The 19,161-nt window shown below is 33.8% G+C and overlaps 1 protein-coding gene across 10 annotated transcripts in view; it reads left to right on the top strand.

The window, feature by feature from the left end:
- The window catches only part of C1galt1 (core 1 synthase, glycoprotein-N-acetylgalactosamine 3-beta-galactosyltransferase 1), a 117,124-nt gene that overhangs the window by 27,744 nt on the left and 70,219 nt on the right, over positions 1-19,161 (top strand). For 8 of the 10 annotated variants that reach the window (XM_058572170.1, XM_058572171.1, XM_046422605.2 and 5 more), the window contains one exon: positions 3,110-3,910. The exons of the other annotated variants lie outside the window; for them this stretch is intronic. In XM_058572170.1, coding sequence (XP_058428153.1) covers positions 3,110-3,313 — 204 coding nt within the window. In that variant the 3' untranslated portion in view covers positions 3,314-3,910. Of the gene's footprint in view, positions 1-3,109; positions 3,911-19,161 lie in introns of those variants that run through there. 10 annotated transcript variants of the gene reach the window in all.

Genomic DNA, 19,161 nt, shown 5'->3' with positions numbered 1-19,161 from the left:
TAGATTGAGATGATCTGGTTAAAGAACTTTTTTTTTTTTTACTACCTTTATTTTGTTTATACCTTTATTTTGTTTATTTTTTAATGTGGTGCTGAGGATCGAACCCAGTACCTCACACATGCTAGGTGAGTGCTCTACCATTGAGCCACAACCCCAGCCCCTGGTTAAAGATCCTTCTATTCCTCAGAAACAACTTATGAAAAGACTGAGGTTCAGAAAGACTGAGGTTCAAATTCTGCTCTCCTATTTAAGAGTTAAATGACATTGAATGGACAGAATTTGGCTAAAATCTGAACCTCAGTTTCTTCATTTGTACCTTAGCTTACATTCCTGAGAATTTTATCTAAATTGTAAAATATTTTAAATTTACAAACATTTCAGAATAACAATAACTAGTATTTATTAAAGTTAGATGATGAATATAATCTTTTGCCATATTTGCTTCAGATCTTTTCAAAGAAAAAAAGTGTTTCAGTTGAGGCTTATTTAATATCCTCCTTAGTTCCCATTCCACTTTCTACAGAATCAAACAATATCATGAATTTGATATTACTCATTACCATGCATGTTTTTGTTTTTCATACATACTTATGTATCCCTAAATATTTTTTTAAATAAATAGAATTATACCATCTGCATTTTTACCAATTTCACAATTCACACATTGAGATACATGTATTAGCTTAATTAATTTAAACTGCTGTGTAGTAATCTATGAACATACAGCAATTTGTCCATTGGATATTCATGTTGGTTATTCTAGTTTTCCACGGTTGTAAAATATGCTGCATTGAACAAGTGAAGGTGCTAGGAATCATGAAACCTAGCTTTTATACTCGATTCTGTTGTTAGTTCTCTATGCCTTCTTCTGTCTGGCCCTACGTACTAACAATTCACTTCATGATACCACTCTTTTCTTCACAAGCCAGTGCTTTCAAATCATTATCTAGAATAATGGCTTTCAACCAGGAGCGATTTTGATACTCAGTGGGTGTTTGATAAGGTCTGGAAACTTTTGGTTGTTATAACTAGGAGGTTGGGCTGGAGTAGTGGCTTAGCGGTAGAGCGCTTGTCTCACACATGTGAGGCACTGGGTTTGATCCTCAACACCACATAAAAATAAACAAAGGTATTGTGTCTATCTACAACTAAAAAAAGATATATTAAAAATATATATTAAAACTAGAAGGGAAGTTGCTATTCCAACCTAGTAAGTAGAAATCCATTAGATTTTTAACTGTTCACAATGTACAGAACAGTCCCATCCCCCAACAAAGAATTATCTGGTACAAAACACATTGCCAAGGTTAAGAAACTCTGGCCTAAAGCATCTGGCCCAAGCTTAACATAACTAGCTTTAAAAGGAAATTTTAAGGTAAATCACTACTGCTGCTGCTGTCAACCACCTTTGTTTTCTTAGTATTATACAGACGTGGCATCTAATCCTTAAAATGTTGTTGTATTTAATAGGTGACAAAACTGAAGCTCAGGAAAGTTAAGTAACTTGACTAACCGGGTAATAGTTTAGGTAGTGTTGCAAACCACCATTATTTTTTTTAAAAAGTCTTTCCCATTGTACTGTTAAGGAGCTCCTCAGTGATTAATAGGATGTGTACCAAAAGAAGTGGATCAGGGTGGGTATGTTAAAATAAATATTCCATTGTTGAGGTAAAATTCTATGTTAATAAATGAATTTTTAAGATTCATTTCTATGTAATTAGAGACTATTATAATTTTATGCTAGCATTTTATTGCTTATTCTAGCTACAACAATTGTAAAGTAGGTATCCCGATATGCTTTTTGATAATCCATTTTTCTTTGGAAAAACAGATCTCTTAACATATTCTGACCATTTCAAGATTACTTGACCTTCCTTATTTCTGCCCCCTTTCCCATTAAAAAACATTCTAAAATTTAAAAACTTTACAAAGCATCTAATACACCAAAATGTGTATTAGTATTACTAAGTATATCTGATAATTGGTACATACGTTATAATAGCAAAAGGACAACATAATTGTGATTATTTTATAACCATAATATATCCTTATATCCTGTCTTCCTTTTTAAGAGTTAAAATAAGTGGAAATCATAGTCTAGAGCTTATATAGGTATATTAATATTACTATGTAATTGTAATATATATTATACACTATGTTTAAGTTTTTATAGGTGTTCCACATCTGGGATAATGAGCAAAATAGATTAAATGTTCAATTGAATAGATCAGCATGAACCTTCTCTAGGAATTTGCTGCCCTGACAGAAACATCAGATCGTGTCTTTTTTTTTTTTTTTTTTAATTCTTCAGATACTAATTCCTATCCTAGATTGATATTAATATTGTGTTAAAATAAAATAAAAAAAAGACTGGTGCTGGAATTAAACCTGTTCACCAACCCTATTAAGAATTAATGAGAATTATGTAATTGAATAAAGTTTAAATTTGACCAGCTTACCTGAGGGCCTCAAAAGATTCTATGAAAAGGTTACAAAAGGTTATATAAAAAGATCTCCTTTTAATAAACACCTTTTGCAGATAAGAAAATTGAAACTTTTGGAGATTTCATAAGTTGCCCAGGATCAAGTACGTATACTCAAATTTGTATTCAAATCGAGGTCTGACTTGAAAGTTCTTCTCACATACTATACTATTTGGGTTGACAAAGTATTAGGTTGCAGACCAAAATGGACAAGGCTTTGTAGTTGTTGAATGCTCCAGAGGTATCTGAGTCTCAGCCAAGTGAAAAACTACAGTAAGAAAATTATGAAGTAAAAGCAAAAGTTGAAAACAAATCTAATCTTAATTCTTTGTATACCTGCGCTTTTCATTTGAGGAAGTTTGAATAATTTTATCTGCTGAAACACTGAAGAGTGTGAAAGAATATTGTATCAGTTAGAAATACTTTGGTAATTTCATGTTTGGTATTAAACCATTAGGAACTCAAAGTACTTTTGGTTTTTTCCTGTAGGTCTAAAAATTAGGTGCTTCTGTTTTACCTTGCCAGTTTAATGCTTGGATTCTTTTAAATTAGCGTATACCCTCTAAGAGTGTTATAATGTCATATGTGCTGTTGATTAACAATACCTGTTTCTGCTGCTCTTTTAGGGTCCTGGTTGCTGTTCTGATCTGGCAATTTCTTTTCACTATGTTGATTCTACAACTATGTATGAATTAGAATACCTCGTTTATCATCTTCGTCCATATGGTTATTTATATAGATATCAACCTGCCTTACCTGAGAATATATTAAAGGAAATAAATCAAGAAAACAAAAATGAAGATACAAAAGTAAAATTAGGAAACCCTTGAAAGAAAAATGTGAATGAACCGAGGTAAAATGTCCAGCATTGCAGTGAAGAACTTCTGCATTTCTGACATAGAACCCTGAAATCCCATTGAGAAATTCATTCTATGAGAACATTCCATATAGAAATCTTTCAACTGAAAGACTATAAACTTAAGCTTTAAATGAGCTGTGAAGTCTGTTAAAATGTGTTTTGATACAGTAATATATAAATATAAATACATATATATATGAAAAATTTGTGTTTTCTTAAGACAGTGGCAAGGTAGAAGAACTAGAAGAGATTTTGTTGCCTGCTCCTGACCGTGTATAATATTGTCACTGAAAAACTGAAACAGTTAAATTTGCTAAAACTGCACTGTACCATGTAACATACACAATGCTAAACAGATCTGCCTTAAAGAAAATTTAGAAGGAAATATTGTTGCTCAGTGTTGTTTATACTCATTTGCTGTGTGATATAAATGAAACAATCCCACCACACAGTTGTCTAATGAAAATTCTGCTGTGATAATTTATAATCAGCAATATTTATTCAAAAAGGTAGAATAAGAATGGCACTTATCCTAAAGTGCATTAATAAAATTACATTTTCAAAGTTATCATGGGCCTTGACTATATTATATACTTGGTTCTAATTAATCTTTTACCTGGTCCCTATTCCCTCCACACCAAATATGTTTAACCACTCTCAAATACTGTTCTCCACTATTAATGTTTATTTACAAAGCATTAATATCATTCTGTTAACATGCATTTAAAATATTTTTCAGGTTTACCCATTGTTAATTATGGGTATTAAAGCTATTTGGGCATGCTTTTCTTGTATCAGTGCCATTCTCAGGTATTGCTGACATTTTCAATCGATTATTTAAAACTCCAACTACATGAATATTATTCCTTTCATTCTCATCCTATTAAGATGAGAACTTGTTTGTGCCTTTCATAACTTGTTTAAAGCCATTTTAAAATTCATTTTTAGTCTGAGGTGGCTAATACACTGGCAAAATATTTTGAATGCAGGTTTTGACCAGTTAATTTAAAACATTAGAAAATACAGAGTGCTTAAACAAACTAAAATGTCATATAATTAAAAGACCAAATACTTAATTCTAAGTTTGATGCTGACTTATTACTTTGGGATAATTGTCTTGCCAGTGAATAATTCTAACAAAGCAGAATACCCATTCAAGACTGCCATCAAAAAACAGTTAAGATTATTATTAATGTTGCATACGATTTACATTTCTTATTATGCTAAATTTACATGGTTGTCCCTTCATTGACTGTTGCTTGGCTAATATATTTATTGTGCCAAAACATGTCAAAACCATGACTTCTCTGGGTGGTATATTTGAGAGGATGTTCATTTCAGTGGCTATTTATGGAGTACCATGTCCACATAGTGAAAACAAACACCTTTTTTAATCCAATACATTTGTTCTTGTTGATTTCATGATGGTTCATTCCATCTGGCAAAATTTCAAGGCCATTCATTCTGTTCTTTGAACAACTATTTACCATGGTGTGGACATGGACTTATCTGCTTTCTTTACTAGAAATGTAAATGGCTTAGCATGAACATTCAAAAATCTTAAAATTCACTTGTAGGAAATGAATGCTGCAATGAATCCTGGGCTCTGCAGTCAGACTGCCTGGGTTTTAAATCCTTGTTCCATCACTTCATTATTTTTGTAATCTTGAACAATTATTTCTCTGTGCCTCAGTTTCCTCATCTGTGAATTAAGAATGATAATACTACCTACCTCACAGGATTTTTTTTTTGAGGATTAAATAAGTTAATATATGTAAGGCTCTTAGAACACTGTCTGGCTCAGAATAGGGAGCAATAAGTATAAGGTTTTATTGTTCTGTAATCTTAAAGAGTATAAATATTAAATGAGGGAAGGGATCAAATCAGATACTGAGGGAAATATTTTGTATATATCTTATAATAAGTAATAGCTAGTATTTATCTAGTGCCTACTGTGTGCCAGGTACTGTGCTTTACTCTGTGTACATGAGTTAATCCTCACATATTGGGTGTTATTCCTATATTACAGATGAAGAAACTGAGGTTCAGAAAATTAACTTTTTCACTGTCACAAAGCTAGTAAGTAACAGAGGTTGGATTTTTACTCATTCTATGTGCTCTCTCACTTGTATTAGCCTTGGAGTTAGTCATTTAGTATTATTCCCATTTTCACATACATGGTATGACCTCTGATATATTGGCCAGTAATAGTCATATTGACCAGCCAAATTCTCATAGTGATTCTTATCTCACGCTCTTGCCTGGGAGCTTGTCTAAATGGTCTCAAGACCCTAAGCCCAGAAACTCTGATTTTTAGCACGGGCTGTAGGAGTTACATTCTTACCAGATAATCTAGAGTGGTGGTTGTCAAAGTGTAGTTCCAAGAAGCAGAGTCAGCATCACTTGGGAACTTGTTGGAAATGCAGCCCCTCTTGGGCCCCAGCCTAGACCTCCTAAATCAGAAATTCCAGGACAGGGGCTAGTAGTTCTGTTTAAACAAACCATGTAGGCAAGTCTTACTGATCTTAGGAGGAGAACCACTGCCTAGCTACCTACATGATTCTGGTGCAAATAGTCTCAAACACTCAGGATTACTACTCCATGGATAAATAATTTTTTCAAAGGTTTAGACACAGAATATTTTGAATGAGTGTAGTCCAAGATCACACTGTATTAAAGGTAAAATACTTTAAAGATAATTTAAAGAGTCTGTGGATCATTGATTTTGACAATACACTTTAGCTTCTCCATATTGACTAATATTGAGACCTACAGTAAAATCTACAATTCTCCCAAGTTTAGTAATTTCCCATTGGACAGGAAGGATTAGTGCTAATTAGTACACAGTAATTCATTTAAAACATACATCATTAGTGTCATAAGAAATATCCACAACTAGCCAGGCATGGCAGAGAATGCCTGTAATCCCAGCAACTGGGGAGGCTGAGGCAGGAGGATTGCAAGTTTGAGCCAGCCACAATTGTTATTAAAACTTTTTAAATAGAAGTAGCAAAGTGCTATTTAATAAAATGCAAAGCGTTTTTCTGCTAATTCATACCAACAACTTAAATTTCATCACTTTCAAGATTTTGACTATCCTATATGATCTAAGAAGCAAAATAATTCTAAGTTCTTGATAAAGCACATAAAACAGGATTTCATGGTGATTCACCATTTTAGCTTAAGATCTTTGTCATTTGGATAAATGATTTTAGTGTGGTCTCAAAGCATAAGGCTTTTGCTGTCTTATGTTTTTTAAATACAGTATACTTATAAATGTGAGAAGTTCATAGGTTTGAGGCAGGGTTTTTGTTCCAGAATTTGTTTTCAAATACCTTAATTTTCAGGAGTTTTTGTCACTGTAATAAGATTAGAAAATGCTGACCAGTTTTTAATGTTTTTGAATATGGTAATTAGACTTAAGCATTAAACTTGCTGATTATTTTCATAATTGTTTATTTTTCACTTCCTTGAGCCTACTATCAAGCTGTATTAGCAGACTGAGACACTGTTGTACTTGAAAGACCCCCTCATTTAATTGATCAGATCATGTCTAGCCTTTTATTCTTCATTTAAATTTTCAGTTCATTAGATTATTATTCTGTTAATTTCTGTTCCTTTGTATTTATTGAAGTTCTTTATTTCCTTTATAAGTACCACTTTTAGTTACTCTTAATGCTGCCTTCATAAGGTTAATTTGGCTGTTACAGGTGATTAGAATTTGTATGACTTGCTGATAATTTTATACCTACTAACTTTAGGTTTCCCTAGGATTAAATGTCTAAAATCAAATAATGCCTGCTGGCTCTCAGGATACTTGCCCTACTTAAAAAGTTACAATTTTAAACTAACCCTCCATCTTTATTAAAGGAGGTAGTTACTTGAATCTTACCTACTCACCCTCTTCTTAAAAATAAAACTCATTTGCGCTATTTCTCTACTTCTTTATAGTAGGTTTGACAGAAACATACTTAAATCTGGGAGATAAACTGTGGTATATTTTATGCTAAGTGTAACATCTATTGATTTTAAAATGACACATTTATATATCAGTTGAAATAAAAAATTTAACAGATTAAAATAAGAACGTTTACCAATTCTCTTAGAGGAACCAACTCTAGAAAGTAGTTGTAGAATTGAATTGTGCTACTTCAACCCCCTTCCTCTCTAGTTTCAGTTTATATTAGTTTTGAATGACTTTGCAGGGCCCTACAAATTAATAATCTACGTGAAGTATATTAGAGGGAAACTAATCTTACTGCTAAGCAGTGTGTTGTACTATATAGTGAATGTTTGTGTTTTGGAATTTAAAAATTATTTAAAAGTAATTGTGTTATGAATGGTTTAAAAATGTTTGGTGACTTGCTTATTTTAAGTGATCACCATTAAGTCAGAAAAAATGTATTTTTAAATGTTTTTTAAAGTGCCTTTTGAAAATTTTTAAACAATGGATTTAAACAACTGCATAAAATAAATTACCATGTTCAAAATTGTTTCATCTGATTATTTGTAACCGAGATAAAAGTTGTGGGATTAATACTCTTTTATGGGTAGTTTTGGGGTTTTTTTCTGTCCAAGGTTTTCAGTTTGAAAAACCTTTCATGTTTTTTCTGCAATATAGATTATTTAAGGTAACAAAATATTCCACTGTAACTTAGGATAATTTTCCTTAAAAAAATTAGAATACCTTCTGTATAGTTCAGGTGAGAAAGAGATGGAGAGAGGGGGCTAGGGAGGGAGGGGGGATAGGGGTGGGGGAAGAGAGAGAAAGAGAGAGAGAGAGAGAGAGAGTGTGTGTGTGTGTGTGTGTGTGTGTGTAGATGGAAGACAGATTACTTTTCTATTTGGTATATTTTCATTTGTCATGTACTCTAAGAAATTCATTGAACAGATGATTGTACCTAAAAGCAACTGCTAGAAGTATAGTGGTAAGCAAGACATACAAGATCCCTGTTTTTACAGAGACTTAGAGTTGGAAAACAAACAAGTCAATAGAAGAGTAAACAAGATACATCAGAAAATATTAGGAAAATAGAATTATATAATAGAGCAGTTTTCTGGATGGGACCTCAAGGAAGACCTCTGAGAAAGTAATATTTGAGCTGAAACCTGAATGATGGACATTTTGTATATTTCAAAAGTTCCATATCTGTCAAATTCTTTGCTGCTAGAATGTTTGCTTATTCATGCTTTGGGCATATCACGAAGGCTCACTGAAGTAAGATCTGTAGGAAAAAAAAAAAAAAACCCTTGGTATTTTTAGGCATATTTCATCCAGAGCTCAAGTCTATTGATATTAAATTTGTCTGATTTCAGGGTATGAAAAAAATTTACTGAGTATTATTCCTAGGCAAACTGTTAACAGTGTCCATAATGCTCTTGAGTCTTGCCTATCTTCCTCAGTTTTCAGTAACCTGCTACCCAGTATGTTCATATTTAACACACACAAGATATACATTGTTATTTGAATTAGGCAGCTTTAGAAGAGCTAAGGAGATAAATACTACTTCGTGTGACTTTAGTATAGTAGCAGAATTATATGAAATAATATATTATCTTTTCCAATGATCTGTATTTAGTTGTGCAAGTAGATTTATTTACCTAAATACATACAGATTTCACTACCTATTTTATTTTTCCCAAAAGTATAATCTCAGGACTGGGGAGAAAAGAGGATTATTGCTGAATTTATCTTCTTGCTAAAGGAAAGGGACTGCCTCAAATTTTTCATCAGATCTAATGATGCTGATAATAAAGATTGTCCAAGAGAAATTCCTTGAATAGTTCGTTGAGTGAGCATTTAATAACTAAAATTAAGTTCAGCATCATTGGTATTCTTCAGATCTGGAAATATTAGTAAAATATGACTGAAACTTGTTTTGCCATGAGTTTGGTTTATTAATGGATTTAGTATTGCTGCCTAGAATTTTACTGTTCTTAAAACTGTCTATATTGCATTATTTCTTTTGCCAAAAGAACAACCAGTTTGTGCTAATACTTCTTATATTGTTATTTTTCTAGCAATGAAAATTTGTTCAAGGACATTAATACACTTTCTCATACATGTTGTCCCTATTAAATAGTGCAGTTGAATCCCGCAGCTTACTTTGCAGTAATAAAATACTCATTGTCTTTATGAAATTCAGTTCTAAAATGTCAACTGTTGAATATCACTTTCCACTAATTTCATTGTCATTTTTAGATTGGGGGAGAGGTGATGATGAAATCCTGAAAGTTGTTTGTAAGGGAATGATTCAGCTTTTACTTGAGTTCTGCATAAGGCTGTCTTTTTTTGTTTTTATACTGTTTAGTAGGATGGAAAACAAGGGACAGAAAAACATGGTTATAGTTGTATTTTAATACTTAGACTTTAAAATATTAAAACTTTCTCATGCTGGTTAGGCTTATATAATAAGCAACTTTATTCAAGGTAACTCTGTTTAGAATAATTAGCCTCAGATATTATTTCTGGCTTATAAAGTAATTTTTATAAATCTGCTTGCCCAATTGAATTTCTCCTCCCTTTGCATTTGAATCTTTGGCTCTTTGAACCTTCCCCCTACTCCTTGTGTTTTCTCCCCCTGCCTTTTTTTCTCATTGGCAATAGATCTTTAGTTTCCTACAATTTTTATTATTCCCATTTTCCACTGGTAGATAAGTTCAAAAAAATCTATGCAGTTTCAAAAACATAAGTTTCCTCTTACTAATTTAAGCAACTTTTCTAGAAGCCACTGAAAAGAGAAGAAAAAGATGGGACTCAGAGAATACATGCTAACACATGCTATCTATCTAGAACCTACCCAGTGAAAATATAGGTGCTTGCTTGAGAACCAGTGAGAATCAGGTCCAACTTTTATCACCCCCAATTGATGTGATCTCTGGCAAAAGTGGTGCCTGAGATTTTTCAATGACACTTATAGAGTTTAGGAAGAGAATTACAAGTTGTTTTTTTTTTTTTTCCCCCACCTATTTGAAACAATGAGGCTGACTATTCTCATTTGCTTCAGGTGAGGTTAAGTCACAATGTGTTACATAGGTGAGAGTTATGTAATGCAGGGATAGTTGTCATAGAAAGGTAGCATCTCTTATAATTGCCAGCCAGAACTTCTGGTCCTGCTAGTGTGGGAAACAGTTGTTGCCCAGTTGAAAGAAAGCACAGCTTCTTCAGATTGAAATGGTCGGGGGATATGTGAGAGGCACTAAGCTTTTCTTCCTAGTTGTACAACATGCAGTGTTAACAATGGGATGAGGTACAGAGAGTTCATTAGGGAGGGTAACCAGCATTGAGGCCTTCAAGCATTTAAAAATAGATTCAAAAATCCTAATTTTAGCCTACAGATTGATGACCTCAAGGAGATATACATTCATTTATTGGTTTGGATCCATTTCTTTTTAATTAGATAGCAAATTCTTACCTTGTTAAATATGAAATCAATAGTGGCCTAGGAACTGAAATGACTGGTCCTCTAACATCATAGTTAATTAGGTTTCTAATCTTGATGATTTTCAGAACTGACAAACGATAACCAGAAAAAGAATGGAAAGTATATTTCATAGAATGAAACATCTCTTAGGAAAAAATATAAAAAATATTTTTACAAGCCAGGCGCATGGCGCATGCCTATAATCCCAGTTGCTCAAGAGGCTGAGAGGAGAGGATTGCGAGTACAAAGCCAGCCTCAGCAACCCAGTGAGACCCTGTCTCTAAATAAAATAGAAAATAGGGCTGGGGATGTGGCTCAGTGGTTGAGTGCCCCTGAGTTCAATTCCTGGTACCCCCTCCACCCCTACAAAAAAAATTATTTATTTATTTATACATTCTCTCCATGTCTTAGTTTGGAGAGAGAAACATCTTTGTAGATTTGTTTCAGTATTAAAATGGTCCTCTCAGAAACGTTCATTTCCACCTTTTGAATGAAGTATGTATTCTTCAGGTGGCATGACCTTCCACCTTCTGACCCCCTAGGATGTAATTCCCCTTTAGTTTATTGCTACTTACTACCCAAAAGCTCAACTACAGGCAAATTTAATTTCTAATCAACATTTAACCAATATTTGAGTGGCGAATGACTTTTGGTGCTTTCAAGGAATTCACCTTCTGTATACTCAGGCAATGTGCTAATTAGTTTGTATTGCATTATCTTTAATCTTTAACTATAGTCCTGGTGGGCAGGCACCACTATCCCATTTTGTAGATGATGAAATGAATTTACTAAGACTATTTGGGTGCAGAATCAGCATTTCAGTACATAAATGAATTAGGAATTTAAGATAGTAGTAATTAAGTAATTAAGAACAGTCCTATGTGTACTATAAGGATTAACAATGGAAAGAGAACTTTCCCTAAACATGTCTTCCCTTTTTACTAGTGTTTTTGTTTTTGTTTACAAATCCTTTTTTTTTACCCCCTATGGCAGTGGAGATTTAACACAGAGTCGCATTAATCCCGAGTTACATGCTCAGATCTTTTTGTTGTTCTGATTAGTTATACATAATAGCAGAATGCCTTTTTTCATTTTTTTAAATTAATTTTTAAATTTGTTTTGATTAGTTATGACACATTGTACACAAATGGAGCACAACTTATTTCTCTGGCTGTACATGATGCAGAGTCACAATGGTCATGCAATCATACATGTACATAGTAGAATGAGATGGACATTATTATCCTATCTTTCCCACCATCACAGCACCCCCTCCTCTTATCTCACTCCCCTCTGCCCAATCCAAAGTTCCTCCATTTTTCCCTAGCCCCCCATTATGGATCAGCATCCTCATATCAGAGAAAACATTTGGCCTTTGGTTTTTTTGGAATTGGCTTATTTCTCCTAGCATGATAATCTCCAGCTCCATCCATTTACCTGCAAATACCATACCATAATTTCATTCTTTAAAGCTAAGTAATATTTCATTGTGTATTATGCACCACATTTTCTTTATCCATTCATCTGTTGAAGGGCATCTAGGTTCATTCCATAGTTTAGCTATTGTGAATTGAGCTGCTATAAACATTGATGTGGCTGCATCACTGTAGTATGCTGATTTTAAGTCCTTTGGATATAAACTGAGGAGTCGGATAGCTGGGTCAAATGGTAGTTCCGTTCCAAGTTTTTTAAGGAATATCCATAGTGGTTTCCATAGTAGTTTCACCAATTTGAGGTTCCCATCAGCAATGTATGAATGTACCTTTTCCCCCACATCCTCGCCATCATTTATTGCTACTTATAGTCTTGATAATTGCCATTCTGACTGGAGTGAGATTGCCAGTATTTTTTGTTTTGTTTTTAATATTTTTTAGTTGTAGTTGGACACAATACCTTTATTTTATTTATTTTTATGTGGTGCTGAGGATCAAACCCAGGGCCTCACATGCACTAGGCGAGCACTGTACCACTGAGCCACAACCCCAGCCTGATGCCAGTGTTTATTTTTTAAATTTATTTATTCTTTATTTGTTTTAAATAGTTATACATGAAAGTACAATAATCTTGACATATCATACTTTTGAATCAGATGGGAGATAATTTCTCATTTGCCAGTGTTTTTTAAACCCCAATTAATTTCTTCTACCCAATGACTTCATGTCCTGCTACCCTGTCAGGATCTTACTTAGTAAAAATGACCTCTTCAATGAAGCAGTCCTAGCTCTCCATAGTCAGAAGTGTTTTCTTCCTTCTCTATTATGCTCTGTAGCACTGTTCAAATATTCCAGTGGTGTATGAACAGATTACTAGCTTTTTATCCTCTTTGATTTCATGGGCATATGTATACATTTGTGCTTATGTCCATCATGTTTTTGATATATATAAGAGATGGATAAATTAGTGCTTACATATTGAAGGTACATGTTTTAAAAAGTTTTTTTTACTAACAATGTATGCAAAAATTTTCAAACAAAGTTCTGTGGAGTTTTAGTTTGTATCTTAATCACTCATTGCAAATTGTCTTAGAGTGTACTGTGTATTACACAGATTTTAGCCTCTCCTGGAGTGGTTTCTTTTACCCATATATTTCCATATCCTGAAGTGCCTTTTAATAGATGAATTCTAAAATAATGTTCTTTCTATAGAACCCCAGAATGCAAAAGAAAAAATCCTTTTGTAGGAATATGATTGCAAATAATTGAACAGAAATAACCCACAAGTTGAATGAGAAATAAAGTTTTCATTGGTACATTAGGTATTGAACCTTCTGAATTCCTAATTTGATAATAGTTGAACATCTTGAATATGTACTACAAGACAGGTTTCTTTTAGGTGGCAGTAGCTTTCTCTACTGAATGCCTAAGTTAGAGGTGATAATGAAGAAACTCAAATGTTACTAAAATCAGAACTGATTATTTTGTTAACCTGAAGCATATAAGAAAGGGGAGGTAAAAGAAACAGATGTTATACAGAAAGAGAGTAGGAGTCAACAGAATCTTATTGAAAAGGGCCACCAAGTTGTCAGAATCAAGAGGTGAAGGTTAAAAAACCATATCCACTTTTTAAATATTCAAAATGTATTCCCCCTTTGTGATAATTTTCTTCAAAACATACAGAAAAGCAAAAGTCAGAAAATTTATCCAAAATTAAGCTTCTTATGTCTATTTATTCCTGATTTTTTGATAGACCAATGTTAACTCAATTGAGAAGATCCATTACAAGTTTAGACATTCTTTCACTAAAGTACAAAGATTAAAAATATTCCAAGCCCCAATCCCCAAAACTAATCCCGGATATCTAACTATACATAATTACAAATATAATAGTAAGCTAAATATGTAGTAAATGCTAATTTTAATATTATAAATATTCTTTTAAATATAGTTGTTCTTGAGCTTGGCCAGAATCTGCAGATTGACCCAGATTGGGAAAAAATGTCATCTAAGCAATAAAGTCACCATTCTCTTCGAATGGAAGACAGAGGGAGGAAGAAAGACTGGATTTAAGCTTCTCTATAGCAAAATCTACCAAATTCTCAGAGGGATACAAAAACAAAAGCCAACTGGATTTTAAATATAAAGGCAAGTGAGGAAAGTCAGGTAACTTGACGTTGGTGGATACTTCTTGAAAAATCTAGAGACAATTGGGAAGAGGACTGGTAGTGATTATTTGATTATAATAAATAAGATAAAAATAAATAAAAGTATTATGTATATCTACAACTAAATGTAAGCATACATATATAACATATATATATAACACCATATATACAATTACCCAGAGTGATTACCTCTGGTGTGTAGTACTAGAATGGGGAGGAGATTTGCTCTTCATTGTATTGTATTTTGAACTTTTAAAAATCATGTTTATGTGTTTTCATAAGTAAGGAGTTAAAGCAGCGGGTTGGGAGAAGTTACTGACCCTAGCTCATTAGGATTTTTAGTACCAGGGTAAAGAATGACCACAGATACACTTAAGCAGCATTTCAGTTAAGCAGGTGTGTACACATGAACAAGAAGGATCTCAAAGCCGACATGGGAATTACTTTCTTCAATAGAGTGTATAAAGACTACTGAATTGGTTGGTAATAATAGATGAGGAGAATGTTCTCCATGAAGAGCACATTTCACCATGAGAAATAGTTGACCCATACCAAACCGCCAGCAGCCCCATCTTGACCCATTTTAGCATCCTTCCTTCCACTACCTTCAAGGACAAAGTCTACTCAGTAGTTATTCTCCAAGCCTTAGCATCTACTTTATTTTCATATCTTCCTTGAATCACACCTCTTCAGGCTTGTCGTCTTTTATCTTTCATGGAGATAGAGGATAATGAGTGAGCTCTTTGCCACATAGTCTGCCAGTTTCTAGAGCTTAAGGATGTTTAAACCCCTTGTTTTAAAGATAACAGAAGCAAGTCCAGAAATGAATTTGCCAAGATAACACAATTAATGCCAGATCTCACAACATAACTCAATTCTCCTGACTCCCAGGTCAGTGGCCTTGGCACCAAATCACAATTTTTATTTTTTCAAAAAAACCTGAGCTATATACTTTTTACTGATAAATAAAACTCAAAATGTATCTATTCTCTGCATTTTCCTATCATTTGCAAATAGGTGTGGTAATGGTGTCTTAGCACTATATCAGGCTATCTACTTGGATTTTCTCTACTCATTTTGAAAGTACTACAATATAAATATTAGTTGAATCAATTTGTTAATAGAAAATGGAAGTTCAAGGAGGTTGTAGCAGTTTGAACTCCAAATGTAGCATAGACCCAGAACTCAAAACGTGAACTTATCTGAAAATAGGAACTTTTTCACCAACATAATTGGGTAAGGACCTCATGATGAAATCATCTTGAATTTAGGTGTGAATCCAATGTTAGTTGTCTTTATAAGGGAAAGGAGAAAGGGATTTAACACACAGAAGGACTCAGAAAAGACCATAGGAAGAAGATGATTGAGGTTAAGCTAGCACAAGTCAAGGAGTGCCAAGAGCCACCAAAAGCTGAAGAATTCTTCCTTCTAACCTTTGGACAGTATGGCCCTACCAACACCTGATTTCACTTTATGGATTTCAGAACTATAAGAGAATAAGTTTTTTATATTTTATATATATATATATATATATATATATATATATATATATATATTTTTTTTTTTTTAATTTTATGCTTTTATTTTATTTATTTATTTTTATGTGGTGCTGAGGATAGAACCCAGGGCCTTGCACATGCTAGGTGAGTGCTCTACCACTGAGCCACAACCCAGCCCAAGTTTCTCTTATGTTAAGCCACAAAGTTTGTGGGGTTTTTTAAATTTTTATTTTTTATAGCAGCCCAAAGAAATAGTATAATGCTTATTATGACAGAGCTGGAAAAGGACCATGAGGAAATTCAACTTTTGAGGGTTCTGACACCAGAGCTCTTGGGAACTATAAAGAACATGGAGTGGATTCTGTTCAGTCTGGAAATCCCATTTCACTGTGCTAGTCTGTGTCTGTTCTTTCAATTGTAGATTAAATGCCATTTCCTTTCCAGAAGCATCTTCTGAGTTAGGTTCTCCCTCTCTAGACTTTTCTTTTCAGCACTTAGCACATTTTTTGTTGTTGTTTAACGCAGTTGCTTTATAAATTGTCTAGGGTGGCTGTGATGCATTATGAGACAGGGATCATGTGGATTTGGTTTCCTATTTTGCCTGGGTCAAAATAGGAATTTTATATTTTAGAACAGAGAAATGGTGAGCACCCTATCACTACAAAGAGAAGTTCTCAGGCTAACACATATCCCCCACCATACTTAAGGAAACCTCAAAACAAAACACTATTCTGGTGGATGCAGAGTGACCCATCAACAGGGTTTTTGTTTAAGAAAATGTTGGTTTGAGCTTTTACATATGCCATCAAGCAAAAAGCCTGGCATTTATCTTAGGAGAATATAGGCCCAAAAAGGACAGAACAAAATCTTCTTTGTGAGTAGAAGATTTTGTTCCTTTGGTGTTAGAAAAGTTGGGCTTCCATTTCTCTACAGTGACCATTCCAACTCCAAGGCACTTTTTCTTTCTACATTGGCAAAACACATGCAGAGTGTTTGGTTAAATTGGTATTGAACACTGGTTAGGAGAGAACAGTATGTACAGATAGTCTTTAATTTTCAAGTCACAAATTTCATATCCAATTAGAAGAAATTTCTAAAATCCAAAATAGCAACAGCTCTTATTTCCTCCAGTCATTAATTCAATGATGGATTCATTAATTTACCCATTCAACACGAACTTTTAATGGACACATCTGGTCTGCCAAACATAGAAGAAAAAAAGAGAACTGAGTCTGTGGCAAAGCTTTTGTGAGGGCCCTTACATTCTGTTTAGGGTTGACATGTGAGTGAACAAACAGCCTCACTACAAAGTGATAGAGGCATTTACAAAGAGCTATATATAGCAGGACTGTGCGTGAAGGGAGGGTTGAGGGATCTGGAAAGTTCCAAAGAGATGGTGGCATTTGAACTAGATATTAAAGAATGAATTGCAATTTCAATTTCATGAGAAAGTGAAGATATATTTGCAACAGGCAAAATGCATTCTTCTGATACAGAATAATTTCTTTCCCAAGTGAAATCAATGTGTCATTTTTCCCTTAGGCCTGAAATAATTTTCTTTCATTGGCATATTTTTTGGTTGATTTCTCAGTAACTCTAGAATTCCTGAAGTTGCCTTCCTTACATTTTAAACAACTACATTCAAGTAGGGTGTTATTACATTGTTTAGGAATAATATTGTCCTATTAATTTTTTTAGTTTTCACTTAATATGAAGGCATTATATTCATTACTAAAGTAGATGAATGGTATAAAATGAAAAGCAATATTCCCCCATTCTCTCTGCCAAACAGTCCTTTTCATCCAAACTTAAACAGGTATATCCTCTGGGGGAAAAAAGTATTTATATTTTTTAATTTTCAAACTATACACATCATTGTTTTGAGTCTAAATCTGTTCAATAACTTGGACTTTATTCTTTTTAGATCTCTGTATGGGTATGGCATGATTTATTTAACCATTTGTTTATGGACAATTGAGCCCGATTAGAGACTCCTATTGCATCCATTATTACACTGAACATCCTTGAAACGGTTATGTGGGTAGAGCCATAGGATATTTTTCTGGCAGGGGAATTGCTACTGGGTCAAAGAATTTAAATATTTATAGGTATTGCCAAATTGTCTTCTAATTGACAGACTATGTTTCCCACCATTTTAAAACCAAAATTATCAAGCTTTTTAATGTTTATTATATCACTGTATTAACATCTGATGTTTATATGATTCAAACTCAAAGTTTGTGTAATTTTTTATTTTTACAAACTCTGTAAATACTGGCCCATTTCATTTTCATACACACACACACACACACACACACACACACACACACATGTATATAGAGAGAATTATTGAAAATGTTTCCTAACTTTTAAAAATTTATTCATACAAATATATTAGTCTTTCCTTAGAGATATTGAATATTGTATTTCTCCCAAGTTTATAAACAGATTATTGTTTTCCTCCATTACTCTTATGAGTTTCATTTTTTTTAATATTACAATTTTGATTCCCTCCAGAATTTCTTATATGAATTAACACAGGAAAATAATTTTGAAGTGGTTACCCAATTGTCCCAAAAGACTTTAATAATTCATTTTCAACACTGATTGTAAGTCACCCGTATCATATATGAAACATCAATTTATATGTGAACTCTGTTCTGGTCTGCTCATCTGCCTATTTTTTGTGTACTCCATTGCTTTAATGATTTTAGGTGAGGTACTTACTGAAACATGACTCTGCTACATACCATGGCATTATCCCTTGAACCCCTTCCAGCATTGCTGCTATAAATAGCCATCTTTAAAATGTTGCCTGGTTATTCCTGAGAGGTTCCTTAGGTACAGTATCATATCTTCCCAATCTGGAGTCCCTCCAACCCAACTCCTCCAGGGCACTCACTGTCATGACATAGCTGCTCCAGTGGGCCCTGCCATCTTCTAGTGGCGACTTCCCTCCTACCATCATGTGTAGCCTTGGGGAAAAGTCTTGTCTTACTCTTATTACACAGCAGAGATCAGACTTCCCTGACTGTTCCAGAGTAACGGAAGGAAGAATTCAGAGAAATCATTTATGAGAGCCACCAAGCTCCAGCAGGATCCTCACTCCACACCATGTTGGTCCCCCGCCTTCTTTGCCACCTGTACCCAAGGCACCAGAGGTAGCTTGACCACCCCTACTTCAAGCATTCCAGGTACTACTCCATCTTTAGAATCTAAGCCCAATGGATATCTGTACTAAGAGAAATGAGGATTTCCACTCACCCTAATCTAATACTCTCAATAATACCCCTAT

Source organism: Marmota monax, unplaced genomic scaffold (assembly GCF_021218885.2).
Source record: "Marmota monax isolate L192 unplaced genomic scaffold, Marmota_monax_Labrador192_F-V1.1 WCK01_AAM20220418_F8-fsc00144, whole genome shotgun sequence".
NCBI lineage: Eukaryota > Metazoa > Chordata > Mammalia > Rodentia > Sciuridae > Marmota > Marmota monax.
This window is presented reverse-complemented; position numbering and strand designations above follow the sequence as displayed.